Source organism: Hemiscyllium ocellatum, chromosome 21, assembly GCF_020745735.1.
Source record: "Hemiscyllium ocellatum isolate sHemOce1 chromosome 21, sHemOce1.pat.X.cur, whole genome shotgun sequence".
Lineage (NCBI taxonomy): Eukaryota > Metazoa > Chordata > Chondrichthyes > Orectolobiformes > Hemiscylliidae > Hemiscyllium > Hemiscyllium ocellatum.
This window is the reverse complement of record NC_083421.1, coordinates 54,468,552-54,487,777: the sequence shown is the minus strand read 5'-3', so window position 1 is coordinate 54,487,777 and position 19,226 is coordinate 54,468,552. Positions and strand designations below refer to the sequence as shown.

The 19,226-nt window shown below is 38.4% G+C and overlaps 1 protein-coding gene across 6 annotated transcripts in view; it reads left to right on the top strand.

Annotated features, from left to right (window-relative positions):
• The window catches only part of LOC132825709 (formin-binding protein 1), a 222,760-nt gene that overhangs the window by 140,964 nt on the left and 62,570 nt on the right, over positions 1–19,226 (top strand). For 5 of the 6 annotated variants that reach the window (XM_060841110.1, XM_060841113.1, XM_060841112.1 and 2 more), the window contains 2 exons: positions 13,037–13,231; positions 17,086–17,268. In XM_060841110.1, coding sequence (XP_060697093.1) covers positions 13,037–13,231; positions 17,086–17,268 — 378 coding nt within the window. The remainder of the gene's footprint in view (positions 1–13,036; positions 13,232–17,085; positions 17,269–19,226) is intronic. The other variant, XM_060841114.1, reaches the window with a different exon arrangement.

The following is a 19,226-nucleotide window of genomic DNA, read 5'->3' as shown; positions in this document are numbered from 1 at the left end:
CACTGTAAGTAATCTAATCTAATCTAATCACTTTACTAACACCTTCCACCCCAACCTCAAATTTACCTGGACCGTCTCAGACTCCTCCCTCCCCTTCCTAGACCTCTCCAGTTCTATCTCGGGTGACCGAATCAACACGGACACTTACTATAAACCGACCGACTCCCACAGCTACCTAGACTACACCACCTCCCACCCTGTCCCCTGTAAAAACGCCATCCCATATTCCCAACTCCTTCGTCTCCGCTGCATCTGCTCCCAGGAGGACCAGTTCCAATACCGAATAACCTAGATGGCCGCCTCCTTCAAAGATCGCAATTTCCCCCCCCAGACATGATCGGCGATGCCCTCCACCGCATCTCTTCCACTTCTCGCTCCTTCGCCTTTGAGCCCCGCCCCTCCAATCACCACCAGGACAGAACCCCACTGGTCCTCACCTACCACCCCACAAAACTCCATATACACCATATCATCCGTCATCATTTCCACCACCTCCAAACAGACCCCACCACCAGGGATATATTTCCCTCCCCTCCCCTATTAGCATTCCGAAAAGACCACTCCCTCCGTGACTCCCTTGTCAGGTCCACACCCCCCACCAACCCAACCTCACTCCTGGCACCTTGCCCTGCAACCGCAAAAAATGCAAAACTTGTGCCCAAACATCCCCCCCCTTACTTCCCTCCAAGGCCCCAAGGGATCCTTCCATATCCGCCACAAATTCACCTGCACCTCCACACACATCATTTACTGTATCCGCTGCACCCGATGTGGCCTCCTCTATATTGGGGAGACAGGCTTCATACTTGTGGAACGTTTCGGAGAACACCTCTGGGACACCCGGACCAACCAACCCAGCCACCCCGTGGCTCAACACTTCAACTCCCCCTCCCACCCTGCCAAGGACATACAGGTCCTTGGACTCCTCCATTGCCAGACCATAGCAACACAACGGCTGGAGGAAGAGCGCCTCATCTTCTGCCTAGGAACCCTCCAACCACAAGGGATGAACTCAGATTTCTCCAGTTTCCTCATTTCCCCTCCCCCACCTTGTCACAGTCCCAACCCTCGAACTCAGCATCACCCTCCTAATCTTCTTCCTGACCTCTCTGCCCCCACCCCAGCTCCGGCCTATCACCCTCGCCTTAACCTCCTTCCACCTATCGCATTTCCAACGCCCCTCTCCCAAGTCCATCCTCCCTACCTTTTATCTTTGCCTGCTTGGCACACTCTCCTCATTCCTGAAGAAGGGCTCCTGCCCGAAACGTCAATTCTCCTGCTCCTTGGATGCTGCCTGACCTGCTGCGTTTTTCCAGCGACACACTTTCAACTCTGATCTCCCGCATCTGCAGTCCTCACTTTCTCCTCGAAGATGATTCCTGAGGCACACAACTGGTCACGTTGCCAACCAGGAAAGTGCTAACGTATCCCCACTCTTTGCTTCCTGTTAGCATGGATAGAGGATTAGTTAGCTAATACATTGTCTGTAACGCTTTGCATTTTTATCTTATGCAGCAGCACTTTGTTGAATGCCTTTTGGAAATATAGATACACTACATCTACTGGATCCCCATTGTCCACCATGCTGCTATTGTCTTCATAACATTCCGGTAGATTTGTTAAGCATGACCTGCCTTTCATGAACCCATGTTGCATCTAACCAATGGGACAATTTCTATCTAGATGTCTTGCTGTTTCTTCCTTGATAATAGATTCAAGCATTTCCCTACTACAGATGTTAAGCTGACTGATCTATAATTCCCCATCTTTTGTCTTAGATTTTTTTTTAACAGTGGCGTCACATTTGTTGTTTTCCAATCTGTTGGAGCTGCCCTGGAAGCAATGAATTTTGTAAAATTAGCGCATTTTCTGTTTCTCTTTCCATCTCTTTTAGTTACTTCAAGTAAAACCACCATCAGTCGTCTCTCTCTCAAATGAGAGAATGGTCATATGTTCTTGTTGTCCAATGACGACTTTACCTTTACACAAATGTTGTTTCATGTCTCAATGTACTTGTAATTTTTCTCAGCTTAATTAGCAGTGCTTTTAATGAGATTTAACAGCTCTCAGTTGGGCTATTGGGTGAATTATCTAGCTGAAATGTTGTATTTTACATTGGAAAAGAACCACTAATTTTATTCACAATATCTCTTGTGATGAAATCCCAGAGTTGGTTAGCCTGTCTTCATTTCTGAACGGAAAATGCATAAAAACAATGAACTTTTAGAGAAATTATGCCTAAGGGAGTATACAAACCTTGTAATCTGTGTCATCTGATTTTTTTTAGAACAAAACAGAATTCTTCACCCTTGTTGTTACACTTATTTTATAAGGAACTTCCTTTTAACCCTTCTTGATTAATGAATTGCCTTAATCTGTAATTTATCTTTGTTTATGCTCACTTTTTAAAAATTTGCTGTGTATAATAGAAGTTACAGGGCAGAATCTTTGCAGTTCCAAAGAGATAGTTTAAGAATAGAACTTAAGAGATATGAGCTTGGGTTCAGCAGGCCAAAGTGTTCACACTTCCTGGTGGTTTCCTAGGAAGTGGATCATCACCAACACAGACTTCTTATCCAGGAGCAACCCATCTGCTTTGTTTTCATGCAGATTGTGATGCTGCCAGATTCATTTTAGTGGCAGATGGATCCCTGTAGAGAGCCCAGCTCAGCAAGTGCCTGAAGGCTGTTTTCCATCTGAGTTCGCCTGGGAGCTCGCAAGCCCTCCTACACCTAGTCCCCAGGAGTTGCAATACCCTCATCAGTGAACAGCTGCAACTGCCATTTATTTTCTTAACGTACAAAATAGGAGCAGGAGTAGACCATGGGACCCCTAGAGTCTGCTTCATCATTCATTGTGATTGTGACTGAATAACGGTATTCATACCTTAAACCCACCCTCCATCATAATCCCTTGATCCTTTTAACCAGAAGAGCTACATCTACCTCCTTCTTAAAAACAAGCAACGCTTTGGCTTCAGTCACTTCCTTTGGTAGTGAATTCCATAGGCTCACCACTCCCTTGGTCCAAAAATGTTCTTCTCTCTATCTTAAAAAGTTTACCCCTTATCTTTAAACCATGAACCCTGGTTCAGGAGTCCTCTACCATCTGGAGCATCCTTCCTGTATCTAACCTGTTTGGTCCTGTTAAAATTTATAGGTTTCCATCAGATTACCCCCATTTTGTTTCTAAACTCCAGTGAATACAATCCTAACTGACTCCATCTCTCCTCATTGTTAGTCCTGCCAACCCTGAAATCAATTGAGTAAACCTTTGTTGCATTCCCTCTATAGTAAGAACATCCTTCTCTCAGATAAGGAATCCAAAACTGCATATGATTTTCCAGGTGTGGCCCCTCCACTGTCCTGTATAATTGTAGAAAGGCATCTGTGTTCCTATGGAGAAAGTGAGGACTGCAAATGCTGGAGATCAGAGTCAAGAGTGTGGTGCTGGAAAAGCGCAGCAGGTCCGACAGCATCCGAGGAGGAGAACTGATGTTTCAGGCAAGAGCCCTCATCTCTCACCCGAAACATTGATTCTCCTGCCCCTCAGATGCTGCCTGACCTGCTGTGCTTCTCCAGCACCACACTCGATCCTTGTTCCTGTATTTAAATCCTTTCACTATGAAGGCCAACATGCAATTTCCTTTCTTTGATACTGGCTGCGCCTGCACGCTTACTTTCTGCCCCTGATGAACAAGGACGCCCAAGTCTCGTTGAACCTTCCCCCTTTTGCAATTTACAGCCATTGAAATAATAATCTGCCTTCTACTTTTGCTGCCAAAGTCTTGCAGTTATCCACTGTATAATGCATATCATGCATTTCCCCACTGACTGTCCAAATCACACTACAGACTGTCCTCATCCTCCTCACAACTCCCCTTTCCACCCTGTATTGTGTCATCTTCAAATGAATAATTCATTCAAAGGCATTTCAAGATGGAGATGCTGCCAGGTTATCCCACAACAGTGGCAATGCACAATCCTTAACAGTGGGGCTGCCATTCTTCTAAGGCTGAAGATACTCTGATTTGGTTGACAGGCCCAGGAACTTGATTGTCATTCTAAAATAGATGAAACTGGACCCACAGTGATTCTCCTAATTTTCCACGTCAAAGAAGATCGCCTGAAGGAAGTGTCCTGGTAGCCAGTGCAGTCAGGACTGGGAAATATGCATTGATCTTTTTTCAAATACACAGGATTGCATCTCAATGTGCAGGATGATGAATTGTCGTGTAATTTATGGAAACAAGCACACTGTTACTTATGGTACTAGATAACAAATTCAATACACTTAAAAGTCCTACATTATTAATCCAGTATTTTGTAGATTGCACTGTACTCTTGCATTTCTTTCTGTATTAAAAAATTGATTGTCTTCAATATCTAAAGTGATATCTGTCAGACATGGGTTGCTGTAGCTGCTGAAGGGATTAATAAATTGCACAAGTCTCTAATTAACACCCAAACCCTCCCTAATTAGATGCTATTGTCTATTTATGGGGAAATGTGTCCTGTAAGAAGGAGGAACAATGTTTGTGAAAGTGAACCTACAGCATTTCAGTAGCTGAAGTATGCTAGCTGTGGTTTATCTGTGAGGCTTGCAGAAGACTGTGTGGGGAGGCAGTTAGTAATTGAAATCACTGGGGATATGTGAATAGACTGACACATGGACTAATAATTTGTTTGTAAGGAAATGGTATGTGTTTGCGTTCACTGACCTTGACCATATGTGAGAAAATTGAGCGTTTTGCAGGAATGCTGGTTCCTAGAAATGGACTGCTACCTACAGTTTTCAGTTTTTCTCTCTACAGATGCTGCCAGAGCAGTTGAGTTTCTCCAGCACTTTATTTATGTTTTTGCCACAGTTTGCTGTTTTATTAACTTCGCAATGACTATCTGAAAGTTATCTTGACCTTTCATCTTGTCCACCACCTGTACCAAAGCTTCCATTTGACATCAAAGAACCTTAGGGTATGGATTTGTCACACCAGCCAAAAAGCATCTTGTCCTTTCAGATCTGAATTTTTAGGCAGCGCATCATGATCCCTGAGTCCAATGTTCAGCCAAATCTAATTCTTCACTCACTGGATTAAATTTGAATGAACAGTTCCAGTCAAATCAACTTACATTGGCAGAATTTAGCTATTTTTTGTTTGCAGGACATATTAATCATGTTTTGCAATGTAAGCACATCTGCAGTTGTTACGTTAGTCCAAAATAAAAAGCACATTGACAAAAGTCACTGTTTAACAATTTGCCAGGATATGACAAAACACAAAGTTCGCGATCATTGCAAAGTATCTAATTTTTTGCAGCTATGAAAATTGTGGAGCATGATAAGCACAAAAGAAATGGAGATGGCTATAAACAAAATGGGAATTGATCCTTTTAATGTATACATTAGTTTTAGAGCTGATGTTAAAACATTCTTAAGATTTTACGTTGATGGAGCAGCACCTTGTCTCTTGTGGAGTGATGGGTTGCAATTGTGATCACTTGTCCCACTTATTTCAGAAGAAAGGTAATGAGCAGGACCCAAGGGATGTGAATGATTTGTTTTGACACTCTGCTGTCTTATGCCTTCTTTATTTAGTTCCTGCAGCATTAAAGGAGTATAGAGACAGGATCAGTTGCTGAACCATACAGTAGAACAAACAGTCGTGTACTTTTCTGAGGAAAAGTCATCCCATCCTGAAATATTGACTTTGTCTCCATAGATGCTGCCTGTCATGAGAATTTCAGCATCCACATTTATTGCATTTATTAGAATCTTGTGTTCTCAAGTCCAACTTCCCATCCTATTTAAATAATCTCTCATTCCTTTCTTGTTTTTCCTTTGCTGCTGCTCAACTGATTTGTTAACATCATGCTTGTCAATTTGGGCATGATTGTTGGTCCATCATGAAAGCTATTTTTGCTTGACTGAATTCTTGTATTTAGATTTACAGCGCAATCTATGCGTGGTTGCAGGTGGCTTCCTCCTTCCAATTGACATGTGTGCATCTAAACAGCTCTGTAATGCCTTCTGGTTCATTCATCATTCATGGATGAAACAAAGCTGTACTGTCTCCAGATGTTGCTTTGTTATCTGTTCCAAGGGTTTTGTATACGCGTGGGAAGAGTGAGATATTGTGATTTGTTTATTTTTTATTTGTGCATTCACTCCTGAAAAGAGATACTTAAAGGGAAACTAAAGTAAAACACTTTTAATGCAAAATGCTCTAATTTATTCTGTTAACAAGTTTTTAAAAGTTAAACTCCATTTTAAGTATCAAATGTTTACCCACTGGCACATTTTCTTGTTGCTATGCTATGCTACCACACCGGTCAAGGAATATCTTGCAGTAATTTTACTGGATGAAGCCTCCAAACCTAACTTTATTAGTTAGAAACTGAAAAAATAAATATTTTTCTAAATGTATCTTTGAGACATTGAAGGTGAGTGAACTTTGATTTAAAAATACCCCTTGTCAATTATACTTTTTCTTTTAAATTCACTAATTGTTAAATTAAACACGACATTTAATTTGGCTGCTGAGTGATTAGTGACTACCTCTGTTTAGAAAATATAAACAAATTTTCTAAAGTATACCTGTTCCCCTGCAGCATTTTCCACATTACAAAATGGGAAAATTACACAGTCAAACAATATGTATCAGCTCCTGTGGGTATTTGGAAAGCTGAAGTTTGTAATAATGAAACTAGATGTTCTATTTAATTATATTATCCCAGGGTTTGTCATCTGCCTGTTTGAAGTGAAAGTAAAGGAGATTGAAAGTTTATGGTTGTTATTTTAGGGGTCCTCTTGTGAAAATTACATAGCCAGGAAGCAGTTAGAATCAACTTTTGCATAAATGGAGAAGGATCTTTGGAAAATCTGTAGATGACCATTATTTTGCCTTTGTCTTGGCCAGTGCACATGTTTAAAGCTATGGATTGTTTTAAGTAAAATGATATATTACTGCTAACAGTTGAAACACTTCCCCTTTGAAATCCAATGTTGGTATCCAATACTGGACTTTTCATAGAGTCATAGAGATGTACAGCATGGAAACAGACCCTTCGGTCCAACCCATCCATGCCGACCAGATATCCCAACCCAATCCAGTCCCACCTGCCAGCATTTGGCCCATATTCCTCTCAACCCTTCCTACTCATATATTCATCCAGATGCCTTTTAAATGTTGCAATTGTACCAGCCTCCACCACTTTCTCTGGCAGCTCATTCCATACACGTACCACCCTCTGCGTGAAAACGTTGCCCCTGAGGTCTCTTTTATATCTTTCTCCTCTCAACCTAAACCTATGCCCTCTAGTTCTGAACTCCCCAACCCCAGGGAAAAGACTTTGTCTACTTATCCTATCTATGCCCCTCATAATTTTGTAAACTTCTATAAGGTCACCTCTCAGCCTCCAACGCTCCAGGGAAAATAGTCCTAGCCTATTCAACCTCTCCCTCTTGCTCAAATCCTCCAACCCTGGCAACATCCTTGTAGATCTTTTCTGAACCCTTTCATATTTCACAACATCCTTCCGGTAGGAAGGAGACCATAATTGCACGTAATATTCCAACAGTGGCCTAACCAATTAGATTACTTACAGTGTGGAAACAGGCCCTGCGGCCCAACAAGTCCACACCGCCCCGCCGAAGCGCAACCTGCCCATACCCCTACATTTACCCCTTACCTAACACTACAGGCAATTTAGCATGGCCAATTCACCTGACCTGCACATCTTTGGACTGTGGGAGCACCCGGAGGAAACCCACGCAGACACAGGGAGAACGTGCAAACTCCACACAGTCAGCCACCTGAGGCGGGAAGCTGCAACATAATGTCCCAACTCCTATACTCAATGTTCTGACCAATAAAGGAAAGCATACCAAACGCCGCCTTCACTATTCTATCTATCTGCAACTCCACTTTCCTTACCTCTGGGTCAGAAACTCTACATTCAGACTAGCCCAGACTTGCATCATCTATTTGAATAGTTTGATTAAAAATATTGACAAGTACACTTCACCTATAGCGAGTCTGTAACCCCCAAAAAATACTACTAATCTCACCTGAGACTACCTGTGAATAGCAGGTGCATTGACCTTATAGCTGTTGTGGCACATTGGTAGTAGAACTTGGTGGTGCTGGTCTTGGACTGGGGTGGACAAAGTTAAAAATCACACAACACCAGGCCACAGTCCAACAGGTCCACCTGGAAGCACCAGCTCTAAGAGCACCACAACCACAACAACCTAATGAAGGAAGAGCACTCTGAAAGTTAGTGCCTCCATACAAACATGCCAGATAATTCTCAATCTATAATATTGGCTTGGATAAAGCAATTTGTGAGCATGTCACAGAATCTATAAAGAGAAGGGGATGCCAAAATGTCAAACCTCCATTGCCACCCTTATTAGCTGCGGTCACATAGTTTTCTACAATTCATGCATGAGGATACTCCTCCATCTGCACCAAAGCACTCTGGAGTTTCTTTCAATTTGGTTAACAAGTTACCTTTCTATTTTTCAAATCAAAAGGGATAACCTCACACTTATCCACATTAAACTCCGTCTGCTATATTTTGACCCATTCATCTAACTACCCACATCCATTTATAACTTTCTTACTTCTTTACTACAATTTAGTTCCTCACCTATTTTAGTGTCATCTGCAAATTTGGCTACAGTGCATTCTGTCCCTGTGTCCCAGTTGTTAATATAGGTTGTACATATTTAGAGCCCAAAGACCAAACCCTGTCAACCAGAAAAAATCAATTTATTCCAACTCTTTGCTTTCTGTTGGTTAGCCAATCCCCTATCCAAATGAATAAATTGCTTCAAAGCTCATATCATCTTACCTTGTGTATTAACCTTTTGTATAGCACCTTATAAATGCCTTCTGAAATTCCAATTATGCTGCATCTACAAGATTCCCATTATCTATTTCGGTTCTATTTTCAAAGGACTCTAGCAAATCAGTCAAACATAAATTACCTTTCCTAAAACCATACTGTCTAATGGATTGCATTTTGACTTTCCAAATTACCTCGTTGCAATTCATTAATGGATTGTTAAACAAACTATTCTATCTACATTTTCCTACATTCTGCCTCCACCCTACATGAAGGGTGTTATATTAGCATATTTCCAATCGTCTGGAACCTTTCCCACATGCAGAACATTTAGAATACTATTGGCAATGAATACACTACCTTTTCCTCTTCTTTTAAGACCCTAAGGTGTAAGCATTAATCCCAGAGAACTTGTGTGTCTTCAGTCCCAATAGTTTGCTTAGTAGCTTTTCTTTCGTGATTGATTGATTGTTGCATGTTCCTCCCTTTATATAATTTCTGTATTATCATTACAATTGGGATTGTACTAGTATTCTCCACCATGAAACAAGGGCAAAATATTGATTTAGTATCTCTGCCATTTGTGCTCTGCACTATTAACTCCTCAGTCTTCAATGGACAAACATTTGCTTTGAACACTCTCTTCCCTATTATATCCTTACAGATGCTTTTGCTATCCATTTTTATATTTTCATAAGTTTTCTTTTATGGTGTACCCTTTGTTCTTTTTATTCCTTTTTTATGATTTTGTTGATATTTCAAATGGTATGCCTTAATTTTTGCCTATATTATCTTTAACTTCGTAGTCCAGGTCATGGATTTTTTTGTTCTTCTTTTACAATCTCCCTTCTTCTCTGGAATATATTTTAGTTAGGAGGAACTGAATGTCTCCTTAAACATCTGCACTGTTTATCAACTGTCCTATCCTTTAGTTTCCTTGTATAGTCCATTTGTCCTCATGTCCTTTTGTAATTACTTTGTTTGACTCCAGAGCACAGGTGTACGACTCCATTTTTTCACCCAGTATAATAACTCATTAAACCTGATTAGAAAGGAACATGCTTATTTGAACACCAAAATAGAACCACTATTTGTGGCATACATGGACTAGTCCCAGTCTGGGACAAACTGTTCTCCAGATCCCTGCTTTTTTTTTCCCCTAATCAGCATGGTCAGAGATATTTTTACACACCTCTGCAGTAGGTGGGACTTGAACCAGACTTCTTGGTCCAGGGGTAAGGACATTACCACTGTGCCACAAGAGGGCCAGACACCTGCTTTGTAAAAGGCTGTCGTGATAAGTTCCAACTAAGCAGGTATTGCCTCTTACCAAGGGAACTCATACTCAAAGAGCTCCATGAAGTTAATTTGTGATTTTCAATAGGCATTGTAGGGCTTATCACATCCTCAAACTCTAGCATGCTACAATTACTGTTCCCTATATGATGCTTTGCTTTGAGATCATTAATTAATCTCACTCCATTACACAATAAAAAATCCAGACTAGCCTGATCCCTGGTCGGTTGCCCAATAGTTTGCTCCAAAAGGCAATCTTTAATAAATTCAGTGACCTAACCCTTGAGGCAACCCTTGCAAATTGAGTTAATCCAGTCTGCATTGTATCTTACAGATTCGTAGTGTTTCCTGCTTTATACTGTACCGACTGAGGAATTACTGTTTGGGGACCTATAGAATAATCTTGCTAGGGACTTCTTTCCCTTGCTATTTCTTGTTTCTACTCGGATTGATTGTATGTCTTAATCAGCAGTGCCTATCTCATTCTCGCAACAGCACTGATTGTATCCTTGACTAACAAAGCTACTCCATCTTCTTTTCCTTCTGAAACACTGAGTACTGTGTGTATTTATTTCCCGAATGTGATCGCCCTGCAATCACATCTCAGTAATAGCAACTCTTCCCCATTTGTCTTTATTTGGGCTGTTGACGCATTAATTTTATTCCAATAGCTTCATGCATTCAGACACAAAGCCTTTAAGTTCGTTCTACACTACCAAATTTCTCTACACTTTTGATTCTTCAATGCAATATTTCATTCACACATTCAGTACCTTTTAGCTTCTAATAACCATTCGCCTCAATGCTAACCTGCACTCGTACCAACTTCTAATTTTTCATGAAACTGAGCCTTTCGTTCTAATATTTAAAGGCCTATCTACACAGGGTAAACCCTAAATTAAAACCAGCAATACAGAAAAGATTTATCCTGTGCAGTAATCTGTAAAAATCAGAGTGGCCAAGAACTATTTGAAATAAAAATTAACTTAATTTCTTAAAGTATAATAGAGAATAATTAACTAACCATTATTTACAATTTCTTCCTTTAACCTATCTTTTACCTTCTCTTCTATAATACTAGTCCAATAAAACTCCCAATTGAGATTTACAAAACCACACTTCTTATCTCAAAACTAGGCAGCTTTTGTACTCCTATTTGGATCTTTGAGTCTTCTTTTCTTCTTTTTCTAAGGAAAGGTACTTTTAAGAGAGCTATTTTTTCAAGCAGTCTGTTTATATGCTGGGCTTGGCGGTTCTCCCCTCAACTGTTGAATTTTCCCTGGTCTTATACCCCCAAGGCATCAGATTGTGTGCCATTAGCTTTAAAGATTGACAATATACTCAATTCAAACTGGATTGGAGTTTGATATTTTTCGGGCTATCATTTAAACTGGACGAATTCGAAATTGTGTTTTTGTCTCATAGCAACTCAGCGAGTGCTGTTTGTTCTGAATCAAATGTTACTTTGTAAATTCTCCAGCACTCCGTGTACTTGCCAAAAGCCTTTCATTCTCTTAAAGGTACACACATCTTCGTAACACCTAGTAATGCAACTTGCTCAGACTCTGGTCCCACCGTGATTAAAATGGAGCCTCTCTCTTTAAAATAGTTCCCTCCTTCCTCATCACTGGTGGCAATGTCCCATGAATTTGAACCCAGAGTGTTGAAGTATTGAATCTTTGTAGGCAAAGAACTGTCCAATTTTTCTCTCGGATACACAGAACTATTTGATACATTGTTGATGAATTTGTGTGGGTTTTCACTATGAACTGAAAAAGATGTCACCCCAAACCTGATGGACAAACTTAAGAACTAGCTACAGAGTGACCACTCAGCCTGCCCTCTATTTAACAAGATTATGGCTGATCTACCTTGGGTTCAACTTCTTGCTCATGCCAGCTCATCAGAGCCCTCAATCCCCATTATTTCAAAACTCTGTCTTTGTCCTCTTTAAATACTATAATGATCAAGTCTCCACAACACACTCGGGTAGAGAAATCCAATCATTCATTGCCTTCTGGCAGAAGAAAATCCTTTGTAAGTCAGTTTTAATGGCGTTTTCCCTCGTTTTGTAGCTATGTCACCTATTTTTGACATTTCCTCCACCAGTGAAAACATTATTTCAACGTGTACTCTGTCAAGCTCCCTTAGAATTTTGTATATTTTCTAAAATTTTATGAATAATGGCCTAACCTGTTCAGCTGTTTTGATATGAGTTTCTTCACCCTAGACATCAGCCTAATGAATCTCTTTTGAACTGTCTCCAATGCCAATATATCCGTTGTAAAAATGCTGGGGCCAAAACCTGGCCTCACCAACACCCTGTACAGTTGTAATAAGACTTCTGTAATTTAAAACTCTAATCTCCTAGTATTAAAGGCCAGAATTCTCTTTACCTTTTTGTTGCACCTGCTAATCTTTTGAGTTTCATGCATGCACTATTTTGGAGTCCTTCTCAATTTAAGTAATAGTTTGTCTTTTGATTCTTCCTACCAAAGTGCACACTTTCCTACATCAAACTCTGGAAATTTTTGCCCATTCACTCAAAGGTTTAAAATTTAATATTGCAGGAGTTCCGAATTAATAAGCCTATCCAATTTATTTTGCAGTCTTGGAAATTGTGACTTATCTTTCCACAGGGGTAAATTCTGGTCTGACTAAATGGGTATTGTTGCGGTAATAAAACATTTATACTTCAGTAGTTTTAGCTCTCTCACTTTGTGCAAAATATAACGACTGCTATTTTCTTTCTGTAAGAAATACAATATGATTGAAGAATTTTCATGGCAGGCTGGCAAATATGTCTTATTTTTGCTGTTGTTGAATAGAGTTTTATCGAAAACGTTGGAGAGAAGGTAAAATAATGCATCTTTCTGTTTGTGTAATTTTAGGATACACAGTTGGTGATAGAAGCCTTCAAATCTGGATTTGAACAGCCTGGTGATGTTGAATTTGAGGATTTCAGTCAGCCTATGAAGCGGACTGTTTCTGAAAGCAGTCTCTCCAATAGCAGATCTGACGGCAAACAAGAATCTAAAGGTGGCAAATCCAAGGGCAAACTATGGCCTTTCATCAAGAAAAATAAGGTAAAAGCATTCAGCATCTGTACCTATTAACCTTACAGACGATTTGCCTCATTTAATATTTATCATGGTTTTGGTAACTAATGTAATATTCCATGACTTTGTAATGGGATTAGTGGCATCACATTGAATTCTTTTTGATTTTACTTGAATTTTAAAATTGTAGTTTTGTTTATTTGTGTTTGCATGGTTTGTTATATTTTGCTTTAAAAGTCATGTTTTTGTTTTCTATGCTAGTGACTAACAAACTGATCATATTTTTCTACATCATCTGCAGCAGTATTTTTTTTTCTTCTCACGCTGTTACTAAACATATATTGACACTACTTTTTTAAACATTGGACAGTCACGTTATACTTTCCTCTGATTTTTCTCATAAGATTTAGCAGTTCATAGTAGGTATGCCGACTTAACATCAAAATTTGTTCTAATAATTGATCAGAATATTAGTAATTATCAAAGAGGTTATGATTCACAAAAGCTTCTGTCAGAAACCTATTCTTCTCAGATATTGGGGTCATGGATATTTTATATGAATCATTAAAAATATGATTTCAAAACAAAATTTATGAGCATGAGAAAAATCAGTATAATATGTAATCCTGGCACTTAGCAAATATTCTTAGGTCTAATTGTTATGCAATGTGAAAAAGCTAAGTGTGGAATATATTAAAATATAGACATAGACTATCTGAAGGACATAATAATCTATATTCTATAAATTAATGAGCACCTCATCACATTGGCTTTGGCTTTGAATTTTCTTGCTTTGTTTGTGGTGGCTATGGTTTAATTACAATCCAACACTACTGTGTTAACCCTGAGTCTCAGTGATCAAGAAATTTATGTCCCATACGTTGAGATGATTCAGCACCTTAGCCTCACTTAGATTGTTATTTTTAACAGGACATATTGGTTAAAAGGAACAAGCTACCCTCCTGTAAATTGTGTATGGTCAGATGATATATAATTTGACAAGGTGGGCTAATATCCTTAACATGTGCCTCACTCAAATGAGTAATATCATTTGAACAGCCTCAAAGTACAATACAGGTAAAAAGGAAACTTAAGCAAAAAGGTAGGTACATGCAATACTGGTAAAAAATATTATGACCCAGCTGGGAAAGTGAGCTGATTCTGAAGCCTCATTACTCCTGGATCACCACAAAAGTTAATGATCTGACCAAAACATTCAAAGTCCCTGATTTGCCAGTGTTGGAACCAAGTTAACAGAAAATACAGACGAGGTGGTTATGAATAAGTCCTGCTATTCTTTAAAACCAGTAAAGATTATCAACATCTGTTCAAAAAATATAACTCTGATCTAAAACCACTACACACAGCTAACCAGAGGCAACAAAAAAACGTTTTTTGGGTGGAAGGAGAAAAATACTGGGAACTACACTTAACTAATATCAGTCCACAGGGTTTGCTGAGATGATCCTTTTGTTATACCAGGACTTTCTGTTCTTCAAACTCATTTTTTCAGGTACCTTCTTCGGAGGCACATGGTGACTGGTACACTAACTGCAAAGTCTCTTTATTACCAGTGCAACAGCTTACAGCAACTGGTGAAAGAAAATAACTGGCTTTCTTCAGACTTGAGGTATTTTTACTGCAATGGGGAGACACTCAACATACCTTTCCAAAGGTCTCACTGTATCACTCAAACCTGTGATCTATTCAGCTACCCAGGAATGAATCAGCTACTTGTTGCTGGCCAAATCTCACCGTGTACAATCCCTAATGCCAGACTATCTATAGACAGCTGCTTTCCATGCTTAACAAAGCAGCAGTGTAAACACTCATACAGTGAATCTTATGACTTGTTTCTAAATAACAATTCCTTTCTCAAACTTCAGTTTTAAAACAATCAGTTTTCCATTTCAGTCCGTATAAAAAATAAAATAATACGATCTTTACAGGAGGGAGCAGTGATTGTAAAGGCCTCAAACAATGGGCATTTGGTGAAATATGAAAACAGGAGTTTGCTGCAGTGAGTACAGCAACTGCTTTTTACAAAGCTGAAATTTAAATTTACATTTTAACTGCAAACAACTGAAGCCAGCTGGTAGCTACCTTCCTATGAACTAGGTCATTGAACAGGCATCAATTAGTGTTTTCAGCAGATAGTTTTCATGCCAGAAAAACATACGGATGGAGATAGTTGCAAGCGAGTACAACTGGAATTCAGAGTATACTGTAGAGATGTGAAAATAGTTTGACTTTAGGACAAATGACACTGGGAATTCTACGAAGAACAGTGTTAAGTAAATTATCTGAAAGATGCATAGACTTGAGAAAAAGATCTGGAAAGAAAAGAATGCTAAGTACAGGTACAGAAAGACTGTTAAGCATAGACATTGGAAAAGAAGTTTAACAGCCTTTCCCTGTTAACGTTTCAAGGAGAAATTGAGGTAAAATAGAATAAGGTAAACAGGCATTTGGATAACATTGAGATGTGAACTGAGGAAGTCTTAAATAAAGCCGAGGAATAAACAATCAATGCCAACCACGCCACCAAGGTGTAATATGAAATGAATGAATGAATAATATAAACTTAAACATAAAAAAATCTAAATGAACTCAACATAGCTTTATATGAAGGGGTAATGATGTACTATTTCTGCAGGACCTAGGAGCTTCAAGCATTAAATCTTGGCCAAATTAGGCAAATAAGTCTGTCAGATTTGCTACGAAGTTTTATCACTCGAGCTCCAAGTCTTAGAACTCCAGAAAAAAATTATGCCAGTACCTGAAGAATGGAGAGCATCATCTGGATGAAGTATTTGGGGATAGTCACGGGAATGAACTGTAATGGAGCTGGCAACGGAGAAGAAAATGAGTGAATAGCCAAGAGGTTTTATGTTTGGTTTTGTTACCATTAAGTGCTTAAAGAGTTTTTTTTATTATTTTTATTTAGTTTCTTTAGCTTCTCATTTGTAAAATTGAGCCAGAAGTCATTGAATTTTAATTTTCTACATTCTTGAGTCCTTTTGGAAACCACTCACTTTAGCCAGAGGAATCTGTTCCTCTGAGAGTTTAATTCATGGTATAAGCATGTAGCAACTATTCTTTCTACTCTGAATTTCTTCAAAAGTTGCATTAGTGCTTATTTAAGATCAAATTGGAATTCATAAACAGAATCCTGAATAATATTTCCAGAAGACATTTGCCTGTATATGATTCAGAAAGTCATTTGCTGTTAGGTCGTCCAGAATCAAATTATAAGAATCTTCAGACATATTTATTTTCCCTCCAGGCTAGGCTATGTGGGTGGATTGCAATCATAACTGTTAGGGATTTTTTTCTGTTGCTCCCACTCAGACATTTATTCTATGCATTTTATTTTACAACTGACCAGAAAGTTGTTGTTTTGTGTGTGAGAGAGATTAGAGATCTCTACATATACCTATCATAGCTGGTCTTTCTATTCAAATAATTAAATTTCAGAACAAACCGCATGCTCTGTGAGCACATGGATTACGAGTATGTTGACTTTACTCATGACATGTCAAAAGATAAGTTACACCATAGCCTTCTGTTTTGAAACATAATAAGTCTTGGCATATCTACTGAAGTATAATTTACAGAAGTTGAACTGTGCATGTTTTCAAAACTGTAACTTTTGCATGCGCTTTCTATCAAAACATTCTTCTCTTATTTCACCTCATTTTAGTATTGTTTATTTTGAATATTTTCATTAACTTTTTTCATCTTATTGTATCAGTGTGTTTTTATTTGCAATGTCATGGCTTAAATATTTTTGTTCATGGGCTTTTGTGGTTCTTATTTCTGTTTGCTTTTTTTTCTCCTTTTGTTTTTACCCTTTTTACTTATCCATTTCTTACTCGTAGCTTATGTCCCTTTTAACATCTCCTCATCAGCCTCCTCCTCCTCCCCCTTCCTGTTCCTCACCTTCTGCTGTTCCAAATGGCCCTCAGTCTCCCAAGCAGCAAAAAGAGCCCCTCTCTCACCGCCTGAATGAATTTATGACCTCCAAACCTAAAATCCACTGTTTCAGAAGCCTAAAGCGGGGGGTAAGTTTGCTTTCGATCTCTTCGTAATTCTCTAAACTTTTGCACGTCTCTATATGTGTGTGTGCGTGTATGTTGTATCCTGCCTGAAATTTAGAACAATTTGCAGCAAGTAAATTATGTCCATTTCTCTTTTGTGTATTACATTACTTTAAAATGTATGGAAATGCAGCTTAGGTTTTGCAATGCTTTCTGAAGACGTCCTAAAAGACTTCTAATTTGCTTAAAAAAAATCACATTAAGATATTTTCAATAAGTAGAGGGTACACATTTAAAATAATTACCAAAAAAGCCAGAGGTAAGATGAAACTTATTTTTACGCAGTGAATTATTACGATATGGAAGGCTTTGCCTGAAAGGATGAATAGTAACTTTCAGAAAAGGAATTGGATAACTACTTTCATGGAAGAAAATTGCAGGATCCAGGAGATAAGAATAGAACTAAATGGTAACTATTTCAAAAAGGCAGCAGAGGCCCAAGGGACCAGATGCAGACCTGTGATGTAATGTTTATGATTATGGTGTTGGATTTAGTTGATATGGCCTTTGAGATAATCTTTGAAACAGTTTGCTTAGAATATTAACTATTACCAGAAGCTCCCCCTCCTTTGTGCTGAAAGCTAGGTGAAGCATTGAAAGATATTATTTCTGGCTCTAAAGTCATGAGCTAGGAGGGTAAAAGAGACAGGATTCCCACTCCTGGTTTTTTAACTATTTTCTGCTGGAATATTGCTGTATTTAATAAGGATACTGCTTGCTTTGATTTCAATGCGGCTTGTCAAATAGATTGCTAACTTCCATTGTCTAAGTGAAAAATTATAAATTAGCCAAATAAGAGAGCTTATATCTCTCATGGAATATTCCAGCATTAGGCTGAGAGAAGAATACTTTGGAGTTAGTAATTATTATGATGCACATTAGAAATATTTTAGTGGAAGGTATTTGATTCAATCCTATGGTAAATTGTTAGAAATGAGAGCTTAAAAATAATTAATACAAAACCAATACCTATGATCTCAATGCTGCATTTTTCCATTATCTATCTATAGAAAATTTTAAATCTGCTGTAGTCTGCTCTATTTAAAGGGTTGCCATTAATAACAAACATCAAACTTACAGTACACACTCTGTTTCTTCTATAGTATTGTCAAATTAAGTTGTATTCTCACTGTCCTATCAGTTTTTTTGAGTATGGCTAAGACCTAATTGTGTTCCTTTAATAGCTACACCTGCAAATATGAATATATATATCTTCCTGCTGGCTAATTTTTGTAAATCCTACCAGATGTCACCAATTATATAATTTTGCACTGAACAGGTATCTTCCCGAACAGTGAAATTCTAAAAAGAATAATGAATGAGGAATGTATTGAAAGCTTAAGTTGCATTTCATGTTGCTTCCACAAGGAAGTTTAGGACAAAACAAATGCAAATGTTTACTTACTGGTTTTGGTTTCAGCAAATTTAATTGCCTTTGTATTATGTGGGAAAAGTTTTCATTACATGGATAATGAACTATTTTAAAAATATAAGTTAACAAGAGGTTCTGATAATGGCAAGGTCACCAGTTTGACACAGTGGTGAACTTAATTGCATTACTTGGCCTCTTTTGACAGGTTTAGCATCTTGCAATTTATACTTGCAGAACCTTTGCTTACCAGAATGCTGAACATTGGTGATCAAAGTGATTTTAAAAATAATATTTTATTCATATTCAGTACTTGAAAAACAAAGTTTGGATTTTTGTGAATTCCTTATTATGCAGCTTTCAAGTTACATTTTGACAATATCAGAAATTAATTGTTTAAAAAATGTCTGCTTAGTTTTATTTATCACCTAGTGTGAAAGTTCAATTGTACTTTATACTGTCACTAAGACAAACAAAGAATCGGATTTGCAAACTTCATATTTTTCTATCTATTACATCATGAAGTTAAGTCTGGCAAAGTGATGTCTTCTAA